The sequence below is a fragment of the Nothoprocta perdicaria genome, unplaced genomic scaffold (genome assembly GCF_003342845.1).
Source record: "Nothoprocta perdicaria isolate Ctin4 unplaced genomic scaffold, notPer1 scaffold_4, whole genome shotgun sequence".
Classification (NCBI taxonomy): domain Eukaryota; kingdom Metazoa; phylum Chordata; class Aves; order Tinamiformes; family Tinamidae; genus Nothoprocta; species Nothoprocta perdicaria.
The window spans coordinates 7,800,016-7,826,139 of NW_020455643.1; the positions used below are offsets into that span (position 1 = coordinate 7,800,016).

Below are 26,124 nucleotides of genomic sequence, written 5' to 3' on the forward strand. Positions count from 1 at the left end.
CCAGCTGGAGAGCTCTTCCTCCAGTCCTCTGCATGGCGTTGGGTGGCCCAGGATGCACAGCCCACCACAAACCCCAGAGCCACCGACCCGCTGCCCCGCTCTGCAGGAGCGGCCACAGGGCAGGAAGGGACCGGGATGAGGTGCTGAGCAGGGAAGGAGCGGCAGGGAGAGCCCAGAGCTGAGCTAAGCAGAACACTGAAGAGTGATAATCAGCCTAAAGGCTGCAAAACGCAAGCAGTTTGTACACTCATGTGTCAATTGAATGAGCTAAAAAACACCAGTAATTTTTCTAGTAGTAGGGTTTGTAAATTTAAAATGAAAATGTGCTTTTCAGTATTTTATAGAGGTCAAAAGCAAAAGTTGCTTTAAAAAAAAATACCAGAAGAGGGGTTTTTTACTAATAAAATTGGATTTTTTTCATGAAGAATCCTTAACTTTTTTTCTCCAGAAAAAAAAAATTATTGCAATGCAAAATCTTTTGCCCAATGACCTTGTTTCCAGAGGAAAAAAAAAAATCTTCCCACATTTCTTGATCATCTCTATTAATAAAAAGACCTGCTGTTATTTTAAGACGGAATTGGACCTTCATCTCTTCTTTCCTTTTAAGACCTTGCAATCTAATGTTCTATATTCTTAGAAAGGTCTTTGCTCTAACACTTCAAAATAATACTCCAAAGAGAAACTACTGTTGCAATACTTTCTGTTCCTGCTACCAGCAGATGAGATCCAATTTCTTTGCAATGTTCACTTTAACCTACATTGTGCACACTCTCGCTATTGCTTTTATGCCTTCAAATAGCAGAGGGACTTTCAGTGACCACATGTGTATTTTTTTTAAACTATGCACTAGAAGGGAACCTATACACACATGGGGAAAAAAAAATCCCTTTAACAGAAAAAAAGGAAATTTATTAGTCCACTCTTTGAATAGGCTTAGAATTACATACAGCTAAAAACAAAACTTAGAATATAGAGGGTTAAAATAATCACAATAGACCCCCAAAATCCAATCTCTAAAGAATAAAAGTTGTCTAAACAGCTGTAATACATCAAAATTGACACACAAAAAACCCTAAATTAACACTTTTCTAGTGTTCAAGTTTCACAGTTCAGTCATTCTGCTTTGTAGGTTTCTGTGGTTTTTATATTTGGCTTCAACAATATCTTCAACCAAATTCCAGAAATTACTGTGCAGAAATAAAAAATATTATCATTTGGAAGCAAAAGCTCTGTCTCAGAATTCCTACCTCTCTTTTGCCTGGCGCTTGGACTGGAATTTCTGTTTTTGTTGTTCGATGCTTCTACGCTGGGTGTCTCTGATTTATTTTCATATAGACTCGATGACTTCCTGCTATACCTTTGGACAAAAGAAATAAAAAAACATTAGGCTCCCACTTAACACCTTAAGGATAGCCAGCTGCTACTGCTGACAAAGCCAGGCAGTTTTTTCACCCTCAAATAGGGCAGAGGGCTCAGGTTTTAAAATTGTGTATATGGAGAAAGTCTGCATTTGTGCAGACGTTGTGCATGGTAGAAGCAGCCACACTAGTCCTGGTTTCTTGCCACAGCACATCATAAGTGAAGACTTGAGAAAAATACAGGAAGGGATTGGTCAAGTCTACAAGAGCTCTCCTTGCAAATCCTGCATGTTTGGAAGGAAGGGATGGGAAACTGAGGTAGAGAAGAAGATGCCAGCCTTCCATCCTTCGAAGCACAAGTGTATGCGGCTCCAAGAGAGGAGCAGATCCTGGTGGTACTGATCACCTAGAAGCAAGACTATGTGTACAGAAACATATGGGTTCCCCTTGTGCCCTGCCTCTCTTTCTTCTCTTCATCAAAAACATGAACCCAAGCAGGACATCCCTATCTGCAATGAGAGCACAGACAAGGGACAGTTATCTTTCTATTCACAATTAAAATACGAACTTCTCTACTGCACACTGAGTGTCAGGCTTGGTGTAAGGGAAGGCCTAAGGTATTGCCGAACTCCTAAAATCATTTGGAATGATAGAGGTTTGGAAAATCATTTCGAACTGCAAGACAGCCTGGGACCAACTGCTTTGCATTTGAACTTCTGCCCTGCTTCTCATGGAACCTTAACCAAGGTTGCTGGTGCCTCCTGCACTAAATCCAAACTTTGTTTTGCAGCCTGTTGTCAGGTTCAAGATGGGGACCACAAAATAAATACGGGAACAAATCCAAAGCACACTCACATTTCCTTATAGTTCTTTCTCTGTTCCTTCCTAGCTAGAATGAGATAACTGTGAAACATGCAGCTGATAGAGGCAAAGACTTACAGCTGTGAGAAAGACACCAAAAAAAAATCAAACCATACTAAAATTAAAAAAAAAAAAAAAAAAAAAAAAAAAAAAAAACCAAAATCCCCCCACCAGCTTCCTGGAAACAGCATGTGCAAAAAACTCAGAGTGTTTGAAAAATTTTGTGTATGCCTGTGAGCACAGAATATCCTTACATGGATGTATGACCGAATTGGTCATTTCCAAGAAAGCTGATAGTTAAGGAGCTAGAACAATAGTCTATTTAAGTTTCATATATCTAAATAGATTAGAAAACAATACAAAACAATTGTTTTATTATCACCAAAATGCAGCAGCCATCCCTTGGGAGAGATACAGCAGCAATAGATACCACAGAGCATCTCATTTAGGATTAAACACTGAAACTTGGGGAAAGAGTTTGCAGAAGGAGGATTTAAATTGACTGAACAGTACTTGGTGACATTCAATAGTCACCTTTATTAAGGACACCAGTTCCAAGCGTGTATTTTGCAAGGCAGGCTCTTGGAGATCTCAGGTATGACCCTGAGTCAGCCCAGCCTTGTCTTATCTCATGAATTTGCAGTTTGAAGTGCTGATGGCACAAAAATAGATAAAAATAGATGTGGTTCAGGGAGGCAGCCGGGAACTTGCAGACAGACTATCCCAATGTTCCAGGGCTGACAATTCCCATTAAAAAACAGAATCTATGTGATACGTGGGCAATCCAGGAGATGATGCTCCAATGTTCAGATAAAGCCTCCATAATTAATTAGCCTGAAACCACTGCCAGATCACTCATGATGGTCACTGCTCTTTGGCTTATACGGTCACTAGCTTAATAGCACCTTTGCATCACAAATCAGGCTGCACAGGAGGCTCTACTGGCTAACAAAATTCTAGATCCACCATGTAAATGCAGCCACTGTAGAGCCCCCTCGTGCTGCAATTGTCCCCTCTTTGCTCCTCTCAGACATGAGACATTCAAGGTGGCCTCAGCTTAGAATAGTACAGGGTGCAGATTGTGCCTTGTTCCCTTTGAGAAAGCCACTGCTTTGTTCTTTTACCTTATTCTTACTACATTTCTCCAGTTACTGTAATAAACCAGCATCTGGAACAGAATCATCTACAGAACTTTTACTTCTCTGGAGCAGTTTGTACAATAAAGGCCAAAAGCCCTTTACTTTTCCTTTGGCTTAATCCACTCTAGGATAAATATCTAATCATGTGGTCTTTCTTCCTGGAGTTAATTAACTCTGCTGTCATTATTATCTACAATTTTTGCTATGGAAACTCTCACTTCAAGAACACTGTGAGAAGGACAAACATCTGGATTGATTTGAAACCTTTTTATGATTGCATTTCATCTCTTATTAGATTTATTTTCTCCTTCTGTCCCCAAGGTGCAGGATTAAGAGCGCTGCACCTATTTAAAATTTATGGCATGGAATTGAACATCTCTCAAAGGCTGCCTGCATTACCTGGGATCTTTTGATTTTGTTGATATGGCTAAAACAGTAACAATAAAACTTTTACAGTGTTATGTCATGCCAATACAGACTAAATTTGCCCAGCAATTGGGTCATTACAAAGATTTGCTGACATCTTTATTTAACATCTTGGAAATGTGCTAATACATTTTGTCTAAACCTAGTTAATATGGAGCAAGTGGTTCTTTTGTAAACCCAAATTAACATCTTTGAAGTGAATTCTGTATTGTGCTTTTGAGTTTTCCCATGAGCAAAACTTTTATCTGCATTCACATGCCTTTAAAGTATGTCAAGACAACTGGGTAAATTTGTATTTACGAAGCTAAATACAGAACACTAAGAATTTATGTACTGTAGAGGCACAAAGACAAGTCAAAGACATGGCCATGATAAGCCATGATAGTTGTGGTTACCTGGTTAGATTGGAGGGATTCATTGGTGCATGGTACACACTCTCGGTGATTCTTTGGTGTAGCTGGCTTGCTTCTGTTAAAGAGAAAGCAAAAAAGAAATTGTTCCAAAATGTATGAACCATTTCTTTGCTTGCCCAAAAGAACAGAGATGAGAGGGGAAAAAAAAAAAAAGGAAAAGGAAAAAGAGATTAAAAGGGAAGAGACACACTCAGCTGTTGAATTAATACTGACTTGTTGAATGCTAAATACTGGAGGAATCAAACCAGATCCCAGAGCAGATCCAAAAATCTTCAAAACTTTGCCTTTGTCACATATTTGGCTTCAATTAAAATCTTCATGAGTCTTTCCTCTCATTGGAAAGCTGGAAAATCAGTGAGACTGTCCTAAGCTTGAAGCACTTTCTCTCAAAAGAGTTATTCTCATTAAGTGGATAGGAGCACAGATATCCAAGGATAAATTTCTTAGGGAATGGTCCTCTTATTCGCAAAGGCCAGCTCAGCTCCTCTTACCTGAGGCAGATGTGTGGCTGTGGAGATCCCCATTTCTTCTCCCTTTCTAGTTTAGACTAGAGCTATTGCTTTTCCCAGCTACCTCACTAGCTGTGTGTTATGTTCCAAACTCCTCAGGCTTTGCTATAAAATATGTTTTTAAGTCAAATACTGGGACTCACCTGCTACCCAACAAGTCTTCTCCAACACGTGCTGAAATGGGTCTGCTTTATATATACATAAATGGGTCTGCTTTATATATACACAAATAAATGGGTCTGCTTTATATATATACACAAATAAATACATATATATATGTATTTATTTGAGGGGACACTCCAAAGGCAGAAGGCCACTGAGGACAGTAAGAGACTCCCTTGGGATTTTCATGGATGCTAACTCAAATTTAGCACTAAAGGGTCACCTGCAACACACTGACAGCCAGAACTTCAAAGCAAGGTGTCAGCACTGCTAACACACATCATCTGATTACATCATCTGTGCACAAATGATCTGGTCAAAATAGACCAAAAAGCTGATGAGAAAAATCAGAGAGAGATTATTCTTGGATGCCCATAACTGGATGAGAAGCATTTCTCAATCAGGACCAGGTTTTAGTATAAGGGATGTGCTGGAGGCAACATGACCAAGTTTTACAGAATCAGTCCTTCCTTTTAAGCTCTTTTCACCACCATGGCTTTTCCCGGTAGCAGGTACTGCAGCTGGACAACATGGAAAGATCTCTTTTTTGTCCTTTCCCCAGACCTCCCACCGAGCAACTGCTGCCTCAGCTTTCCTGAGAAGTCCTAATCCCCACTCATCCCTTCTGCTTTGGTTCTGCATGTCCACTTCCTGGATTTCTCCTTTAGATCAGGTTAGATTTCTGGAACACCACAGTCCTGGAACATGTCTACTTCACATTTTGCTGCTGTAATCAAAATGAAATGCTGCCATTTGAAGAGAAAGGCAAACTGCCATCTTAAACGCTGGACACACAACTCACCCCCAAAACTTTCCTATCTTTTTTTTTTTTTTTTTTTTTTTTTTCTTCCCTCCAGTGCAGAAGACAGTTTTCCCCTGCCACCTTCTCTTTCCTCTGTACCTCTTCCTAGCTCTCTGCACAGCTTGGATGTAGAGAATGGCCATACAGGCAGTTTGTCCAGAACATAAAAGATTTGTGGCTCACAGCTTTCTTTGTGTTTAGCAACACATGTGCCTCCATCCTTCTGAAGAAGGCCTTTGGTCAGCATTTTGGATAATCAGCAATAATAATGTCATTTTATGCCATTTGCTCACTGTTTAGACTCTTTTTGCATAGCTTCAAGGTAGCAACAGAATAACTGCTGAGTGGAGAGAGATGATGAGAAAGATGCAGACAAACTGGTTTCCAGGGCCAGGAGTGAAGAGGTAATGGAAGGAGCTGCTTTCAAACTGTCAGACTGCTGACATCCTATTTCACTCTGGAAAAAGATGAAGCTTAAATCCCTTAAACTGCATCCTTCACTCCTTTGCCTGCAAGAGACAATTATCCTCTTCGGGATGGACAAATCAAGGCCTTACTCACAACTTTGTCAACATACCACAGTCACTGTACAGAGGATTCACATGCCAAGTATTTCAACACTATTAACCTATACGTTAAATCTTCTATCACACACCTTTGGCCACCTCCTTTGCCCTTTGCTCACTTATTCATCTCAGCTGCTTCCTTCCCACATTCCAATGCTCTGTGCAACTCCTAACAACAGTCATTTAAAACTGCCCAAATAAACATTTCCCTCTGTCTCCTGTCATTATCAAGCATAGTTTGAGAGACATTCAGTGTGGGACATGGAATTGAGGTGTCTTCTTGAGGAGTCATTGGAAACAGAAACAACTGTTTACAGCCACTGAACAAAGCATTTGTTTCCTGCTCTCAGTCCTTTACTAAGGGCTTTGATTCATGTGATCATTTGGAAAAAGGCAATGGGATATGTTGCACTAACATATAAGGCATAATTTCTGCCTTCTGCTGAATTCACTGTGAGACAGCTTGACTTTACATATAGAGGAGGATTAAAGTCATCCTTGGGGGTTCTTCGGACCAGACTGAATAGAGCCTTGAGTAACCTGCTCCAGTGTCACAGCTGACTCTGCTTGGAGCAGGAAGATTGGACTGTGATCTCCCAAGGCTCTTTTCAAGCTGAATTATCTTAGGATCATGAATTAAAACAATTAAGAATGCCAAAATGGAAAGCCATGGCAGAGAGTCTCGATATTGAGTCTTCCAACTGGTCTCATACTTACTCAACAGAGTCAGTTCCTGTAGAACTGACTGCAATGAAATTCAAAATGAAAAAAGAAAGGATGAAATCAAAAACAGAAGCAAGATTTAAGTAGTAAGAATTTATTTTTGTAAACATGTATTGTTATGGTCTAGATTAAATTGCTGAGACTAATATAGTTGTTCCCCTCCACTTGAGGGAATTGTAAAAACTCATTAAGTGTCTTTATAAAGCAGACAATTAAAATAAACATGAACTCTAAACTTAAAATACAGGAAAATATTCTCACCTAAACAAAGTCTCTCAGCAATCTTATGGGTGTGGGTGGAGAGGCTGTTCTGGCATTGCTCTGAAGAGAAGTGTGTGTATGAGAGAAGTAGAGGATGAAAAAGACACAGCTCAAGAGGAGAAGCAATGCTAGTGCTCCAGAAAATGGACCCAGCTATATTTTTTGTTCTAGGAGAACCAGAAATTGCCTTTTTGGACTCTGTACATTCTTGTTTATAAAAGGAATCGTATCTCAGATAGCTTCCATCACTATTTTCTCTCACTACATAGAATGTCCTAATTGAATTTTGGCTATTTATCTTGTTTTGCATAACTTAGATTTTTTTTAAAAAGCTTCTCACTACTTTAAATACTTATGAGGCTTCAACCATCCATGTATTGAGCACATCACAAATCATCCTTACAGTTACACCTTTGTCAGAGAGAGAAGTATCACGAATCAACTATTACAGGGAGCTACTTAAGAAAAAGAGATGGGATATCTGGCTCACAGTCAAATATAAAATAGAGTGACCACATGTAAAACAAATCCTCTCAAACCCACAAAGTAAAATAAAACAATAAGACCAAGAGGAGGAACTCCCTGAGTCTGGCTATTTTTAAAGTCCTAGGAGATTTTCTTTGATGAGAACAAGGGTATAAATCCCAGCAGGGTTGCCAACACAGGGGAACAAATGCTTGTCCGTGCATAGGAGACGTGTCTGTGCTGCTTTCATTCATAGCCCTGGATTACCCTGTAACTCATCCCAGCCCCACGTTGTTACATACATGCACAGAAGGCAGGCACCAGCAGACAACACTGTGTGTCCTACCTCTACAAGCTTCCAGCTGTCCCGTCAGGACTTTGCGAATCTCGGAAATCCATGTGTTTTTCAGCTCAACAGAAGATGCCTAAGAACACAGGGGAAAAGGTGAAGCAGATCTAGTTAAATATGCTGCCAATCCCTTGGCTGCCCTAAGCTACATTTGCTTTCAGTCTCACCCAGTAACGAAATCCTGTGGCCAGCTCTGAAATCAAATGAAAGCAGAGGGCATTTTTCAAGATGGTTATCATGAATCATGATATAATCACATCTAAGGTCCTGTGGTTATTTTTCTATCCTGTCCTCAAAATAATTTTCTACTATCCTTTTTTTTGCTCAAAGTCACAACCATTTTCACAATGAAAAATCAGTGGGTTTAGTCACAATGCAACAATGTCATTCCTAGTGACTATTGTTTTTTGACAGCGTACACAGCTTAGTGAAGATGGAAATTTCCTTAAAAAGAATACATTTGAAAAGAATTCTCAGAAAGAAAGGATTGTCATTACCTGAATGATATAGACTTCTTCTCTGCCATTATACCAGATCTCAAATTTCTTGTTATCCCCTTTTACGTTTTCTGTAATGCCCACAGTGCTCATCTGTTTCAAAACAGAAAAGGAGAATCTGGAAAATGTCAATGGTCTTTTAAACTGCATTTCCTCTGAGATATATTGGTAAAAGGCAGTTTTCACTTCTGCACCCTAAGGAGCTACTGAAAGAAAAAATCAGAACATATATTTCTCAAAATATAATTTATGATTTCTTTTGATTGCTGCAGTCAAAAAATGCTCAAAAGTAACAGGTTAATGCCTGACTATGAGTTCATCTTCACCATTTTGTTTGCTTGAACTTAGCCAATTTTCACCCCTATCCTGTCCATCTACAGAAATTTTCAATTTGAGGAAGGTGCTGATTTTAAATCACCATAACCAAACTGTTAGGGTGGGAGAAGAAAAGGGATGGGATGGGGCTTTATGGTGTTGTGTTGCTTAATCTGGAGATTTAACTCTTAAGCGAGTCTGAATAACAAAAAAATTTCACAACATTATTCTGTTTGCTGAAACAAAAATGAGTCATGAACTAAGTTCCTAGCTAGACAAGGAACTGAGGAAGAGAAAATAATTCTAGATTTTTTCAATGATAGCTTCTTAATAAGAAGTTTAAACTCCAGCTGCTCCTAATTTTAGCAACTTCTTCCCATCTTACTTCTGTATTTTGTTCATTGCCCTTATTTTGACTTGTCTAGGACTGAGATTTCAAAAGTTCAGCAGCAAGAATCATGACGTAATCAAGGGCAACTCCACAGAAACTTCCAACACTTACAGCAATGATATTTGCAATGACTAGTTCACTTCTTGAACCAGGCTCTACTACAACTCCTGTCTGGTTACCCTGTCATAGGTTTGTAGCATTACAATTAATAAGGAATGTTATACATCTGAACGCTCAAGTGTTATATCAGTGGGCTTAAAGGAGAAATTTAGTCTACTCTTGTGTCACTCCTGTGAATAAAAGGGCACTTCTATTGTGCCATAATTCATCAGTAGCTATTCTTGACATAGACTATATCTGCTCGACTGATGCCAGTAGCTAAGCTCATGATAAAAGTGAACTTGGAGGATCCTTATGCTCCATGGGACACTGAGCAAAGAACACGCAAGGTGCTAGTTTGTTTTGAGCTGCAAAAACAGGGGTTGGATCTGAAGCTGAAGGACACATGGCTAAGTCTGACTCCAATTCAAAACTCAAAGTGGACCCTCCATGTGCTCAAGGTTGCTGGATACGTGCAGGTATGGGTATATTCTTAATCTTGCCACAAGGAAGCATCCTCATCTTGCATTTAAAATGTCCAGTGTTAGTGGACATTAGTGTTTGGAGCACACTAAGTATATAAACCTCTCCTTTCCCCTTACCAAATTTATTACCTTTAAGGAATTTTTAAAGCTGTATGAAGCTGTCTTCTCATGGCCATCTGTGTTCTCCTCCCGTTTCTTGCAGAATAGCAGCATCTTCGTATAGAGAAACAGGTGTCTCTGCATTGGTTTGAATCTAGCCAAGTCCTTCACCTTGTTGTGTCCTTTCTTGTGGTCAGTCCACACGTTGAAGGAACCTTGCATCAAGAGCTTACCAAGCTCACTGACATCCCCCTAGCAGGCAAGAAAAGCAGAAGCTCTATCATTAATGGACTATGGGAATTCTGGACACAGTCTCTAGGGATGTTTAAGGTTTCAGGTGCCGAGGCATCACTTGATGTGAAGGAGGAAATTGTTGCAGCTGGAAGCCAAGCTGCTTTTAAACCTTTGCAATTTCTCCCTATAACCATTAACCCACTGTTTTCCAAGTCCATAATTCCCAGTCACCCTATTTATAGTGTCTAAGATCAGTCTCAGGACTTCTTTGGACCTGTCACACTTTTTTCTGCCTCTAATGACTACAGAGGAAACAGCTTGAAAGAGTCTGGAGCTCAAGGCAGTGTGTAGGGGCACGGCAGTCAAGATGCCCAAGCAAAGTCCTCGACTCTCAAAGATAGAAGTTCAGTTTCTGCTCTTCTACAAGCATCTCATGTATCCCTGGGCAAGATCTTGAAAAATACATAGGTAGCTGAAGTGCCTAGAGGTATGTAGGGGGAGTTCATTCCCTCCCATTGCAAAACACAGTCTTCAAAAGCTTTCGCACTAGTTTCTCAGCTCACCATCTGCAAACTATGGAATGCTGCACAGCTGTGGTCAAAGAGGAAGTAAATGCACTAAAGAGGCATAAAAGTATCTGAGGAAGAACGTGCACAGCAACCAACTCTTTCTGTCTCAAAGCCTTTGTCCAAGGGGGAAATGCTTCAACTGATATACATGGCATTTGAATCAGATATCACCAGCACAAACATTTCTAGCATAGTTCATATTAAAGGGCACAATAACATATGAATAGAGGAACTTGCAACATCTATATCCTAATGGATTTTAAGAAATAATGATATCAATTACACTGGGGACATTTTTTTCAAGGAGTGCTTTGTGTAAATTTAGGGAACAAGCTGAGTTCATTATTAAAGAATGTATTTTCAACATTTATATGTTCTGTTGATTATAAGGTGAAGATGTTGTCTACCAGGGGGAGTATCTGCTTTCTAAAAGCACAGATTGCAAGTTGGTCTCCTTCTCACTCCTCATCCTCTACCCTACATTCACCAGCAAAACCAGGATTTGATTAGGTACTTCAATACTACACCAGGACACTACAAAACTCTCCAAAGCATTAACAATAATAATTTCTGTAAGTCTCTTATCTCATATGATCTCTTATGATGATATGAATCATCATTATGATCATGATGATGATGAATCATTATGATGATGATGATGATATGAAGTCTCTTATTTACAGAGTTGGATTTTTATTCATGCACACAGTATTGTGTGTTCATATTACATGTGCATGTAGGTGTAAACTTATTGAAGAAAGGTAAAATTAAATCAAATAGACATATTTCCCATATTGTTTTGTCAATGGTGAGATGTTCCTGCCACTCCAGCTGCTGTTTGGTGTGGCAGGGAGCTCCAGAGGCTCAGTTAAGCTTTCATGACAGGGCTGTGTCTTCAACCTTGGGTCTGGGACTAAGCTGATAGCAAATGTATTTTGTCCTAAAGGCTGTTTATTTAAAGTAGAGGATTTCACCACTAACACAGATATAATTATTTCCTCTTAGAATCATACATGTAGAACCATACGCTTGTTTATGGAAGATAAGAGATACATAAGAGTGAGTCAGGTGCTGATCAGCAAACTACTTAGGCCTGATCATGTACAACGGCTAGGATGATAGGATGATAGTAAGGAATATTTCTAAATTTCCTGCTCTCCAAACTTCCCTCTGTGTGTTTTCCTTAAAAAAACAAACAAACAAACAAACAAAAAAGATAATTCCTTACACAAGAGTTGAGTCCTTCAAGCCTGTCCATACACACCTTCAAGCAGCAGAACAGTCTATGCAATTAGCAGCATTCAACAGCCACCACAAAACCTGCCTTTCCTCTGGCATAATGTCCTTCTCCAGAGAGTGTTTCTACCACACCTCTGTGGGGAAGTCTCCACCAGCTGGGGTGTGGTTTCATGAGCACTGGGAAGGGTTTACTCGGTATTATAGCTGGGCATCTGACACAAGCAGAATGGAGAGAAGAAATTACTGGGTTCCTCTTTCACACTTTCGCCCCACTTAAGCATCACGTATCAAAACGTTTCAGGAATGCGGTCAACACTGGGCTACAAATGCAGCCGTGCTGAATCTTTTCACATCTTTCAGTATATCTGAGAAAGCACAGGTCAAAGTCAGCCCCTCAGAGCTAGCATGGCAGTCCACTCATGGAAATCTGGCAAATTAAAAAGTAGCGGCTGAAAAGTGATGGGAATGATTTGTCGAATTCCTGCATAAAAACCTGCTCTGAGATTTGAAAGCAAGGTGAATGTGACCTCAACATTTATATGGGCAGGGATCTGCATGGGGTGAGATAAGCTGCCTTTGAATAGATCCCTTCTGCTCAAGCTAATGATGTCACCTATCTTGGAGAAGCTCTTCTGCCCATCCCTTACAGAGCTGTTTAAAAACAGGGTATTTTTGGTAAATAGTTGTAACTATATAAATTTAATCTGGGAAAGACACAAGGAAAGCTGTGTTACTCCTTTAGGGATGACCCAGAAGCAGGGAAACAGGGGAAGCAAAACATGTGCCATATCCACAAGCTTTCCACACCCATGTTTACAAGCCCAAGTCTGCAAAAATATCCAGGCTTTAGTGTCTAAAGACTCTAGTCTAAAGACTAGAGCTCTAAAATTATGATCCAAGACACTGAGAATTAGCCGTTACCAGACTGGTCTGAGGAAGCTTCCACAAGGTACTGCTCCTGACACCCAGAAGGCTGAAAAACGCATGCTGATAAAAGCAAACAGATTAAAAAAACACAAACAAACCCACAGGAATAGTCCCGCAGATACAAATGAAGACTTTGTTGTTACAAAAGAGAAACTATTGAGCAAGCTAATGCATTCAGCAAAGTGCAAGCTGCCAGTGTGTGCAGCAATCACTGATAATCCCAGGAGAGGCCAGGAGGTTGCCACCGCAATCAGCAATTCAAAAGTCACATCAACTCAACCCACCCTGTGTGCTGGGCCCTGTGTGTGGCCCCAGGCAAAAGCCACTTGGCCTCAAACAAGTCCAGAAGAGAAAGTGTGAGCCACACAAAAGCCAGCAGAGATGTGTCCAGATGTTCGTGTATACTGCTTCTGAAAAAGCTTTTCTCAAAACAAAATGCTCCCTGGGAGAGTTTCTCTTAGACTTCTACTACTGTGATGCAAAAGTGCATCTACTAATATAACAGGGGAGCCACTGCTTCATGTTCAACACAGCAGCCTATGAACTTGTTTGCTTGTTTCAGATGTACCACATAAGCCACATCTCCAGCTCTGTACAGCAGAGAACCTATGGCACTCAGCTGAGCAAGCAGTTAAATTCTTTTACAGAATAATTCTGAAACAGAGGGTATGGTCTACTCATCTACCAAATACGTATTTACACAAAGGAGAGTGAGAGAAATTCAAACTACTGATGCCACTCCATCCTTTAAAAGACAAAATAAATCTTTCCACCCAGAAGTGGCTAGTATAGACCTCAGAAGCTTTTCTGGAAGTTACATTCATCATAAGGTCCTGTTTTCCTGGTGTTCAGACTAAGTGTCATCAGCCTAACCAACAGTTCTTTAAACCAAATTGTTGTGAATATTATTTTTTCTTGGAGGCTTCACCACACAGCTATTTCAAAATGGCAGTCACATCATCCTCAGGCCTCACTTCCTCAGATGCCCTCTCCCAAGTGTGTCATTCACTTCCACTTCACACTCACAGGCTCTTTTTCTGTAGGCAGTACCAGATCTTGCAAGTCAGCTGCCTTCCGTGGAACCTCAGCAGAGCTATGTGCATTTAGGGCTGCTGCTTTGGGCTGTGGTGGTTATTGCTTACTTCAGAAAATGAGCTTGCCATGAGCAGGAATGGATCCTACTACCCACTTTAAGACATTTTTTTTATTCCTGAGAGCAAGAGATGTGGAAATGCTCGAAACTGCATAGAGATCACAGACAGTTTCAGTGAATTTCTTAAGCTGTTTCTGGTTTCCTCTCATCTACAAATGAGTTTTGGGTCTGATTAGTCAGGATTGAGTTAGTCATACTTCCTCCTCATATTCTCATAAACCACCATGTCATACATATATATTGACATGCATTTTGGTCACCATAACATGCCATTAAGTGGCTTTATTCAAAGATGTGGCATGGGCTCCTGCAGAGCGTACAAGAAACAGGCTGACCACTGATGATATGAACTTCGCATGGGTGAAGATGAAGGTACGAGCAACACCAAAAAATACCTCATATCCTGTGATTGCTATCTGGTGCATGGAGTCATTAACTGATTTGATGATATCGAGCACGGTGGCCAGGGCCTCTTCCAGTTCAGCGGTACCTTCTGAGTTCTTGCTACATTTCAACATTTCCTGATTAAACAAAGATAAGAAAACTACTTGAAATCTTATTACACCAGAAGCCACTACAGACAGTCCTGAGATTTAGGCTGCATAGACCTCTATGCTGACCGCAGAGACACAAGCTGTGAAGAAATTAAAACTACTGCAAAAATAGTGCCTTACCAGGAACTGCACAATAAGAGAGTTCAGTTTTGTTTCCCTGTGCTGACCAGAATACCAGCAGAAACTACACTCCAGAAATGTATTCAGGAATGAAGCAGGATCCCACTGGATTTTCTTCCTTCATCCTTACTACAGTAAAAATGAGATCGCCTTATCTTGGTGGACATCTAAGGCTGCATGGCCTTTTATGTGGTTCTCATTCAAGTATATTGTTTTCAACTGCATTTTGGCTTTAAAAATCTCCTAATCCAAAAGCTGTGAGACTTACGTTCCTGTGAAACAGGGCTGCAGAAAGGATAGTTCTCACAAAGCCCAAACAGCAGGGGCTAAAATGAGTGGGTGACCAGTGCTCAGAGAGTCAAAGCAAGATATATTCATATGGCACCTGCTCTACAGTCTCTAAAACCAGGATGGACCCCTGCTCTCTGCACAGCTTTTCTAATATCAGCTAAAATGATGGTAAACAGAGGGTTGCAATAATTGTGACCTAAATTTTACAGCTCTTCTGACCCAGAATTTACAGCTCGTCTGGCAAGGCATTAGTTTGCTACCGGTTTTTCACAGATTCCCTTCCTCCTACACCTGTAAAAGCTCCTGCTGCCAGGGACTCAGCATGCCATCTACATGAGCCTCTGAAACTCTGACAAGCTAAACATCCGCGCCAGCGTGCAGTTGCTACGGACAAAACTCGTCTGACTAGCTTCAACTCCAATGGCTGTAACCTGTTTTGCTTGAGAATTATACTCCTTGATCTAATCTTGGTTTATGTACAGGCATATTTCAAATTAAAAGCTGGATCTGGTTTACTCTTGCTCTTCTGAAGACCTTGACATTTTCTCCTGTCTCAGAGAACAGCTTTAAGAAACGGAGCCAAATTTACTGGATTTACTGAATTTCTGGATTAAGTTGAAGTAAATCCACTGCAGTCAGTGAAATTACATCCTTCTTAATATTCCCCTTCAATATTTGGATTTTACAACTTGAAACAAAGTCAAAAAAAAAGGTTACAGAAATATCACACAAATAAATGAACAGCCACATCCTCACACGGTTTAAACTGGAGCAATTTAACTGGAGCCATGGTAACTATTAGCAAATAAGACTGCAGTCTGAAATCTTCACTGCAAGTTTCACAGTAAGCTTTGTGACAGTACACAGCATGGCCTTAAAAGCCACATGAAGTAATAGCAGCATTTATCCTGAAACAGAAATCCTTTCTTTGACTCTGTTGCCAAACTACAATTTAACATACAAATTATTTGTTGATGAAGTGAGAGAGGATTTATTTCTAATAAGTCCTTCAGAAAATAATGCTGACCTGCAGTTCTTTAAGTATAACAAGCTTTGCACTCTCACAGAGAACTTACCTTTAATATTAACTGGTACTTGGTGATTCTCTGGACTGGTTTTAAAAGATAAGCATCTAGTGAGAGCTTATGGTCCAGTTTACGCTGACATTCCTGTAAGGGACAAAAGAGAAGAAAAATAGGATTGCTCTTGGAAACACAGTCAAGACACCAAGATGTAAGCTATGGTTTGATAATCTAAAGAGGATTTTTCTGTGGATTAATGGAGAGAAATTTGTTCCACCTGCACAGGAGTTCTCAAGTTACTCGTGCTATAGTGAAAATATACCTCAATGAAAGCTGATGTTTAGGTTCAGCTTGGTGTAGAAATATGCCAGACAGCTGATGAGACTGCAGTCATCTGAGGTTGGCAAAGAAGCTGGCACTTCTTTGCCTTTGGGTATGGCCTGAAGAGCTTGGCTCCTGTCCACAAAAGCTATTTACTAAGTAGTCTATCTAGACTACCTATCTAGTCTCCTCTAAAGAAATACTGACACATATTGAGCATCTGCAATCAATATAAGAAACATGCAGAAAATTTTGTATTTCTTTTTACTAAGCTTTTACTAAGAAAGAAGGGATTAAAAGGAGAAAAAATTGACAGACTCTCATTGCCCATCTGAAATGAAATTCCACCTGAAAAAAGATGCTGTCGCCACACTGTCTCCAGAGAGCTTCGGATCTTGGTTTGTTCTGACAGTATTTTTCATATATTTGGAGGTCTTCTTTCTGTAAGAAAAGGAGAGCTTAAGATAAAAAAAAGAATCCACAGAGCACTTGCCATTAGTCAGACTTTCTCTTACCTTCCAGTTTATGCATGAAAGTGAATTAAGTCAGAGTCATAAGTCTGTTTATAAAATATACTAAAGCTTTTTACTTTTGTAAACTTAAACATACTGGAAAGTGAGATTTTTAAGGGATCATACAAGACAAGAAAACTGCAGACTGGAAGACATACATATGTCATGGTTTGGTCTGATTGGTCTTGCTCTCTCTGGAGAGAGTCAATCAATGACTAGTTGCTTGGACACAACTATTACCTTCCAGAGATTTGAAAAGATGGCTTGAAAACAAACAAACAAACAAATTAGAAACGTAATTTTTGTTAAAAGAACTGACACAGATCAGTATTTACCAATAATACTTAGCACTTAGCCAAGGTTTATGCGTTAATCGTGCTTTGAAAATAGTGCTGGTTCTGAACAGCATAAGGGTGAATTAAAAAGTGGGAAGTTTGTGTTGTTGATGTGCCAGGCCAGGCAGGGAGAAGTGCTTAAACTCTGCTCTCTCCAAACTAGAAGTGGGTGGATTCACTTGACTCATACTTCATACTCCTACGGAAGCCTATGACAAAATCTCCTTGCCTGCAGCAGAAACAAAGGCAATCCCTCTGCAAGGGGAGATGTATCTCAAGCTCCCTGGGCTATATGGGCAGAGAGGGACAGATGGGCTGTTCTCTGCCTGGTTCCCACCCAGGGGAACCATGAGCCAGGCTGGCTCAGAAGCCCAGCTGCCCTTGTGGATGTGGCCACAGTGAATCAAAGGCAGCACCAAAAGTAAAGCTCAAGAACTGCCATCTCTCACATCTGTACCGTCAGCCCACTGGACAGCACCTATCCTTGGTGCAGGAAAAACAGAGTTTCTGCGTAGGGTTTCTACCCAAACTCGGTGTCCTCCACAGCCCTGAACTGGAGTCACCCGGACGAGCCAGGCGTGGGAGCAGCGCGGTGCTGCGCAACACCGCGCTGTGCCGGGGATTGTGCAAGGCAACTGGCTCCACTGCAATTCAATGGGACAATAACAATGGTGCTGTTTCAAAATAAGTTCAGAGTTTCCCTCGCGCAGATAGGATTGTTTCTACATGTTGCCATGGTAGGCAGTTAGCAGGGGGTAAAACCGGCAAAACTAAATATCATCGGAGGATTAATCAAACATTATAATTTGATTCTCACCTACAGAAGACTAGACAGGTAGGACAGTGGCAGAGATAGTCCAAAACAATACTAGAGGTAAAAGAAAAATACCTGTTCAGTCTACAGGATAGGTAAAATAATCAGTAACTTGCTGGAGTGGAACAGCCCTATGCTAACATAAGGTACTCAAACAGCTGTGTGCATCCTTAAATCCAGCTTTAATTTTTTTAATAGTTTAAGGAACAGGGAATTATTCATGAAAAGATTAGGATCAGTCCCTAAAATCCCAGCAAGTGGTTAATTATCTAATTACTCAATTCTCAAGCATAGTGTGCTGTATTATCATACTAAGGGGTTCTGACTGCCTGCGTACACTTTCACAGCGGGCTCATCTCTGCCTGCAGTGTTTTTCCTTTCCATGGTGACTCGTACATATCTTGGCATCTTTGCAAACATTCACTCACAGTGTGTTTTCCAGGGCACACAGGCACAGCTTCAGTTATCTTTGTCGGGTGCTGATTTTCAGGCATATTTTGCTTGAAATTGGAATGTAGTCCTTTGAATCCAACTCCCAGGCCTACAGTCAGCTGTTACAGGCCTTTTACAAGCAGCTTCATTTTGTAAATATTCCTTTTCCCCTGAACAACCGATGCTCCAACTGTTGATTCCTGACAAATTATATTCTTTTTCCAGGGTTAGAAATGTGAGTACGTAACGGTGGTCAAAACACATCTTTTGTCTCTTCCCGAGTGTTCCTACTTCAGCTTGCTCAGGCTTTCTTCTCGGAAAGAAAGACTCAGGTAGACTGGCCCAGAGCATCCCTCTTACTGGGCCTGCCATCCCCCCAGGAAGGAGGGCCCAGGTCCACGGTGGAAGAAGGGCCCAGGTCCACGGTGGAAGACGGGCCCAGGTCCACCTTGGCAGCTGACCTGATGGCTCCCGCGGTGCTGGGAGAGCACGGGGACACAGCAGAGATGGAGGGATGCTGCCCAGCGCCAGCCTGTCCTACCGCAGCTCTCCGGGTGCTTTGAGGCAGAGCTGCAATCCAGGCTGAAAGCTCCCAGTGTGATCAGAGGTGCCCACCTCTCCACAAAGCACAAAGTTAAAAACGAGCCTGTTTCTCTCCGCAGGCCCACCACGATGCTGCAGCAGCGGCGCTCCGGTCAGGCGGGTTACAGCGGTGCCAAAGGGCAGACGTGGAAGATCCCTCCCCGAGCCGGGCGTCACCTGGAGCCATGGTGGCCTCACCGTGCCAAAGCAAGCGGCCGTAACTCACGGGCCAAGGCAGGAGACTCCGCTCGGCGGGAAGCTGCCCCAGCACCGGGAGCACAAACACACAACCAGCCTTTTGTTTGCGCCTCCCAAACGCAGGCCAACAGAAACAGCAGCTCGCTGCACTTTCTGTGGCTGCTTCTTCAAAGGGAGCGTTAGGGAAAAGTCACAGACTCAAAGGCGCTTCTGTGCGAGCAGAGACAGCTCAGGGAGAGGCGGTCGCTTTCGTAGCGCGAGATTTGAAGTGGCAGCAGAGCCAGTGCTTGATTTAGCTTCTAATTCTTTAGATTTGCTGTAGTTGTTTGAGTGCCCCATGCTAAGAAAGACGGCAAAGGGACCAATTTCCTTTCACTGCTAATTGAAAACCTGCTTTAGTGCTGCTGAGTTTATATTGGTAGAACAGTGAGAATCGGGCTCATCAGCTGCTTTTACGGATAAAAAGACAAGCTTCAAAATTTAAAGATGGCATTTGAACTTGCTACATAATTATAGGACCAATTCTGTATCAAGACTTACTCTGTAGCCCCCAAATCAAGAAATATTTCAAAGATTTAAGTTATTTGATGCTTTTTGGATACCAAATCCCCAAGTTCTTTGAAGATAGTCTATCCAATTTTGCATAACAATTTTGCTGCATCATTTTCCTGCTCTGCATCTGGGTGTTAAGATAGCAACTATTTTTTTTTTAGTATAAAAGCCTGATGACAACTGCTCCAACAAAGAAGCTGCTTTGGAAAGCAAAGAACCCACCAAAACAGGTTTTTCTTATTAGCAGGGTCTTTGCCCAAGTGCTGCAAGCACAAGCACCTTTTGTTACGCTACAGGAAGCAGTGCTAAGAGCCCTGCTAGTGCAGGGAGCTGGGGGCTCCCCATGGAAAATGTTGCAGGACTCGCACGCTGGGAGCCACAGGCAGCCAAGAAATCCGAGCAAAACCACCAGTGCCGGGTGGTTTGGGGCTTTCCAGTGAAGTGGGCTTGCTCTGCTGCTCAACAAAACTGGGTCACACTCAGTAGAAGTGCAGCTAACCCTTACCACATCACACAAGTGAGGAGATCTCTGCTCGACTGTGGAGTTTTGTGAAGGAGTAGAAGAATCAGCCTTGCAGGAGCTCATGGAGCTGATGGAGTTCGCTGGCCAGCGGAGGTGGGTGGCTCTGTTGGACCAACTGTTGGACCAACTGGTCCCCCGAACAGTGCAGAGATAAAAAGGTGTGGAATAAGACAGAGATGGGATGTGCTAGCCATACACAGAGCAAAAATCTGCAAGCACTGTAGAATAAGACTACAGATATTCATACAAACCCACAAAAGGATTTACTTACTCTTTTCAAAAAGCATCGGGCAAGAAGCTCAGGATTTTCAATGCAATTTTCTATCTCCTTAAGGAAAATCCTGAGGGAGAAATTAAAAGCAAACAATAAAGGAATGTCACATTCACACTGTATGTTGGTTTCCATGTAAATCTAGATTAAAAGTTAAATTTCTGCTGTAAGAGGATAGTAGACAATGTAACAATCCTGACATCTAAAGAAATATATTATTTTAGAAATCTGGGATATGGTTCACAGCCAATTACCTGAATCATCAGTATTACAATGTTTTCATTCACTCAAAAGCATTTGATGCATGTCATCCCTTTAACTGCTGAGATTTATGTCCAACATGTAACCCTAACTCCTGTCTACTTTTTGGTTTGAAGGATTTTTCAGAACAGTTAGAAGAGACAGAAAAGTTCTATCAGATGCAGTTGCTTAAGCAGCAAGGGGTGGAAATGCAGGATGCAAACTGCAAAGTCCTTTGCAGTGAGCGGCAGTCAATGTGCCAAGCATCCAGGGAAAGAAAGGCCAGGCTTCGAAAAGGAGGGGAATGTCTCCTCAAAATGGAACGACAAGTTTTTAGAATGATCAGTAAACAGGAAGAGATTTTTCTGCCATGTACTGAGTACAGTACTTTGGTATAAAATTTAAATTTGCAAAATAACTCTTTTCTCCTATTATATTCAATTGTTTGTTATCTTGCATGCAATCATTACCCAAAGGAATTTTTAGATTCTCACCTTGGCTACAGACAGTTTTAATTAAATTAATTAATTTAATTCGGAGAGAAAAGAACAGAAATTGCCCTAAGCTTCGTGTTTCATCAGGGCTATAATCTTGCTTAATGTTGTCTGCAACTCGTATTCTATAGTTCTGAGCACTAGGTCAGCTGTTCAATTACTGATACATGTCTGCAGTGTGGACAAAATTTCTAAAAGAGCTTATGATCACCAGAAGGGTAAAATTCCTTATGAAAAGCGTGATCTAAAGTATCTTCTGGTGACAGGAAGATAAAAACATAAGACAAAAGAGGATGAACACTGGGAAAATTTCCGTGCAGAGGAGTTTTGCCAGAGAAAGAACATCAGTATTTAGTCCTGTGACATTTACTAGCGTATCAGGGGAGGCAACAAAATACTTGCCACAAGGGACATTCCAAATTAATGATGCCAAGGGAAATCAGTAGCAAATGCACAAAAGGGTTTAATCATTCACAGACAAAGAGATGAAATAGATGATCTCAGGGGGGATCCTCCACAGCTGGGTTTTATAGGCTGCGCACAAGCAAGCAACATGAGGTTGCCTGTCTGTGTACGGGCAAGTATGACAAAATATTCCACGTAAAGGGAGCAGAGGAGGGAGCACAGGAGGGAGGAAGGAGAGACGTTAGGAAGAAGAGAAGTTAGCACGTGCCTGTTGTGGAATTCATAGATTTCTGGGAGGTTTCCAAAAAGGACGTCCTTCTTGTTCTGAAGCGCGGATGGGATCAGATGCACTAAATTGGGATTATCCATTTCTGAAGCATACCCCTGTGGAGGAGAGTGGAAAACAAAACCAGGCTATTTTTACCAGGGAAGAAATACGCCATTTGAGACACTGCAATGCCCTCAAGCCTCTGTACTTTTTGTTCTCAAACACAGCTAGTGTATAAAGGCTTCTCCTACGCCAGCTTCTTTGTTGGTCCCATGAATTTCTGGTGATTCCAATTCTCCTCGGAGCTTTTACTCCGTTAGCTGTGCAAATAGTTTTAACCACAAGCGAGCAGACTGCGGGATCAACAAAAGATGAAACGACGTCCCTAGAAGTCAAAAACCATTCTGGCCTTTCAAAAGTCAAAAGCCATTCTGGAGGGATGGAAAGGATGCTAAGTTTGACAGACACTTAACCCTTCTGCTGCACTGCTTCATTGCAGAAGGGTTATCGGGATTTATTTGTTGAGCTGTGGTATCTGGTTTGATTATTTGGTTGTTTCTGGTAGAAACTGGGTTGTGTTTCTTTAATACAAATGGTGAGAGAAGAAGATTCCGAGTTCAGATTTTAAAGGTCACAGCAATACATCAACAGGCAGGGCTGTCAGCTCCCACAGATTGAGTCCAGTCACGAAGCAAACATAGGAGTGTAAAAAGAAACTACCCAGCCCTTCAAACCCTACCCAAATACCAGCATGACCAATCCTTCCTCAATCCTCGTCTCCCCATAGACGGAAGTCCTCAAGCTCTGCACACACACAGGGTGCTGATACCCTAAGAGCTTTGAAAACTCAAGAGGTTATACTCACAGTGACCATAAACAAGCGAGGGAAGAAGGCCTTCCCTCTTCACAACCATTTTCTGAATTCACATTTGTAAAAACTTAAGCATGTGGTCCCAAGGAAATCAATATTGCTCTTTCTGAACCCTTTTGGAAGGGCATGTTGCCAGCTATTCCTCTGCCCAAAACTTCGAGATCCATGTGAATTTATTGTTCTGCGGCCTGGGGTCAGAGAAGGAGCCTCTTCCTCTAAACTGCTGAGGCAAGTTGTTCAAAATAACCTTTTTTCTTTCCATCTCTAGGGCTGAGCTATCTTGCTAACAGAGAGCTCCTGCAACTCAGTGGTGAGTTAGATGTTAAGCAGCAGAAGTTTTCACAGAAGCATGTGTCTTACCTCTATTATGCTTTGAAGTTCTTCTACATAAACCCGTTCTGTTTCTATCAGCTCATTGATTATGTGGCTAAAAGAGATGAAAGAAGGAGTGTTACAACGTTTACAAAATACTCAAGAAAAGTACGTACGAAACAAAAACATATGGGCATTGCTGCTTAGGTCATTGATCTACGTAAGAAAACTCCTGTTGCACCTTCACATTTCTTCCTATTTCAACATTACAGAGTGTAGAACAGCCTAAAAATCCCTCTGAAGACTATCTTTTAAACTTCGCTTTGATTGCTTTTATCATTTTATACCTAGAATTTTGAAGAAAAATTCCCCCCGCCCCAAACACACACACACCAAAAGGGTTTCCTCTTCCAACAGTAATTAGCATTAGTCAATAAAAGCATTTTATTTCCCAAGGTTATGGTTCATTTTGGTTAGGTATTCTTACTATTCTTACAAAAAAAAAGTAGATTTTCTGATTAGACTTTAATATATTGTGGAATCAGGCAACAGGATGGTGTCTGGTGTTATTTTCACCAGAAAATATGAAAATAAATTAGAAGAAAATATATATGAAAATAATATATTCTTCAGTACTCTGAAAAAACTATTATTTTTACTAATTACTCTTCTGAACCAATGTTTTCATGGTTGCTCTTCCAGAGGTTTGGGAAATTTTACCAGATAGAAAAGGAAAAATGTCTAGTATTCCCTTTCTGGTCCATCCTTGAGGAGCGTCTGTAACCACACAACTACATCAAGAGCAGCCATGCCACCAGAAGGACCCTTGCAAGCAACGTTTAGAGCAACTGCTGCATGAGCAGTCAGAAGCAACACACAAGCTGTGGTAAAGAGCAGGCAACTGTAAGCAACCACTGCATGCATTCATCTGACGTCTCTGCCACATACCCAAGTAAAGATGAAACCACACTCACATCCTTGATGGCAAGCACCAAGCTTACACCTGGGTAGTCCTCTAATGCTGGCCTACAATTTTTTTACTTACACCTTCTAGTGCTTTTTAGCATCTAAAGTCCATCTTGGACTTGGTGTTCCTTGGAGGAACCTCAACCTCAGGAGCTACCTACCACCTTACATATACCATTGACACCTAGGCCTTCTTCAGAGTAGGTGCTCCCCCAGCGTGTTATTGGCAGAAGACATCATGATGAGCCTGGGAGGTGACCTATGGCACAAGCGCTGCAGGAACTATAATTCTGGTCCAAAGTGCAGGCTTTGGGTGTTTTAGGAAAAGCTTTCCAAGACAATAGATATGATGGGCAGCAGAGAAGCTGCTTTCTAATGCCAGAAGCATATGGAGCATCTCAAATCCATTTTCTAAAGCAAAAAGATGAAGACCACAAAGTCATTTTTACCACTCCTGCTGGGAACTTTGATCTGCTTCTGTCTGGTTGCCTGTTTTTCATAGGGCACATAAAAGTCTTGTAACCAGCTGGGCCCCATTACTGCTCTACGGGCTACTCCTTGAGAAATGTGAGAAATATCAAGAAAATGAGGCCTTACCTTCAACTGGCCCTTAATGTCTCAAGTTTTATCATAAAATAACTAGTATTTCATAGGTATCATACCATAGTGCCTTAAGTAAAGACATCTTTAGAGAATCCCAGCCCACCATAGGAGCACTGGCTTCATTCAGTTAACTCCACATAAGTTTTCAATTGAGGGAACTGTGAATGAGAAAGCTGTGTAGCAACAGCAGAAACACATCCACCTTCATTACTAACCAGAACTACTGCACCTGGTGACACCAGTACACCTGGTGACACCAGTGCAGAGGGATTCTGCAGCACCATCTATGACTGATCCCACAAAGTCTTGCAGCATTTGACTATAAACACTACAAAAGCCCTGCCCACATTTCCCTGCATTTGCACACACCTTTCAACTGGAAAATAGCATATGGTTTGGGGCGTGCTCAGAGTATTAGATTTTGCCCTGTGAGATATCTAGACTCTAATGCACATTCATGAGAATTGCCCAATAGATACACGAAGGGGCCCCAGAAAAAATGATTTTATAAACATGAGCTCTTACAGCTGACAAAAAAACAGATTTTTTTCTGCTTAAAGCTCTGTTTTCTTTTAACAATTTTTGCCCTTAGTGCACAATCTAGCTGCAAGAGGGACAAGCAGATTGTAACTTAACCATTTACAACCCTGAGAAGAAGTCACACAGACAACGTACAGTGCCTGGAGTCAACGGTTTTCACCTCGTAAATAAAAGGAGGGCTACCCAACTGAACTAACAAACCTTATCAAATACAGGATAACAGTGATTATCAAGGTCAATGATAAACTCCAGGGGCAGCTTAGACAACTTTGACAGTGATTACCACTTGCTTTAGATGATGTAGCTCACATTACATCCATCACTCTATCAGTTTCAGCACAGAAAATTAATCACTCCGTTTTCTAAGTAATCAAAAATAACTCATAAAATGCCAGGGACACATGGAGGTATAATTTCCTATGCAAATACCATATTTGCACGAGCACAACAGTATGGCCATAGATGCTGGGCGTACATTGCAGCTGTACACACAGCTATAGGTTATTCAATGACAGGTAGAAACATTTTAATTTTTAGCAGGCTTCAGAGCCAAAGGATGATTCAATTTTTGATTCCCTTGGTATAACCAGAACTGTACTTACACACTTAACTCAACTGGAGAAAAGATCCAGCATTGAGTTTTAAGCAGCTGCTCTGTCACTTAAAAGTTTTGAAATAGCATCTTTAATATCAACTCTAACCTAAATATAAGAAAACCTCTATTTCTGTTTACTCTTTCTCTTTTCCAGATCCCAAAGACCTCAAGTAGGACAGTGGGTCTTGCCAGGTTAAAGTAAATAGAGTAAATAGAGTAAATAGAGGCAGCTCTCCTCTGCAATGGGATGAGGTTGGTGTA

The 26,124-nt window shown here is 41.2% G+C and overlaps 1 protein-coding gene across 1 annotated transcript in view; it reads right to left on the bottom strand.

The window, feature by feature from the left end:
- MCF2L2 (MCF.2 cell line derived transforming sequence-like 2) overlaps positions 1–26,124 on the bottom strand; it is a 132,789-nt gene that overhangs the window by 16,625 nt on the left and 90,040 nt on the right. The window contains exons 16-26 of the mRNA XM_026045433.1: positions 23,208–23,274; positions 21,977–22,092; positions 20,570–20,639; positions 16,699–16,791; positions 16,084–16,176; positions 14,438–14,563; positions 9,951–10,172; positions 8,532–8,624; positions 8,032–8,110; positions 4,180–4,252; positions 1,248–1,357 (exon numbers count right to left, since the gene is read on the bottom strand). Coding sequence (XP_025901218.1) covers positions 1,248–1,357; positions 4,180–4,252; positions 8,032–8,110; positions 8,532–8,624; positions 9,951–10,172; positions 14,438–14,563; positions 16,084–16,176; positions 16,699–16,791; positions 20,570–20,639; positions 21,977–22,092; positions 23,208–23,274 — 1,142 coding nt within the window. The remainder of the gene's footprint in view (positions 1–1,247; positions 1,358–4,179; positions 4,253–8,031; positions 8,111–8,531; positions 8,625–9,950; positions 10,173–14,437; positions 14,564–16,083; positions 16,177–16,698; positions 16,792–20,569; positions 20,640–21,976; positions 22,093–23,207; positions 23,275–26,124) is intronic.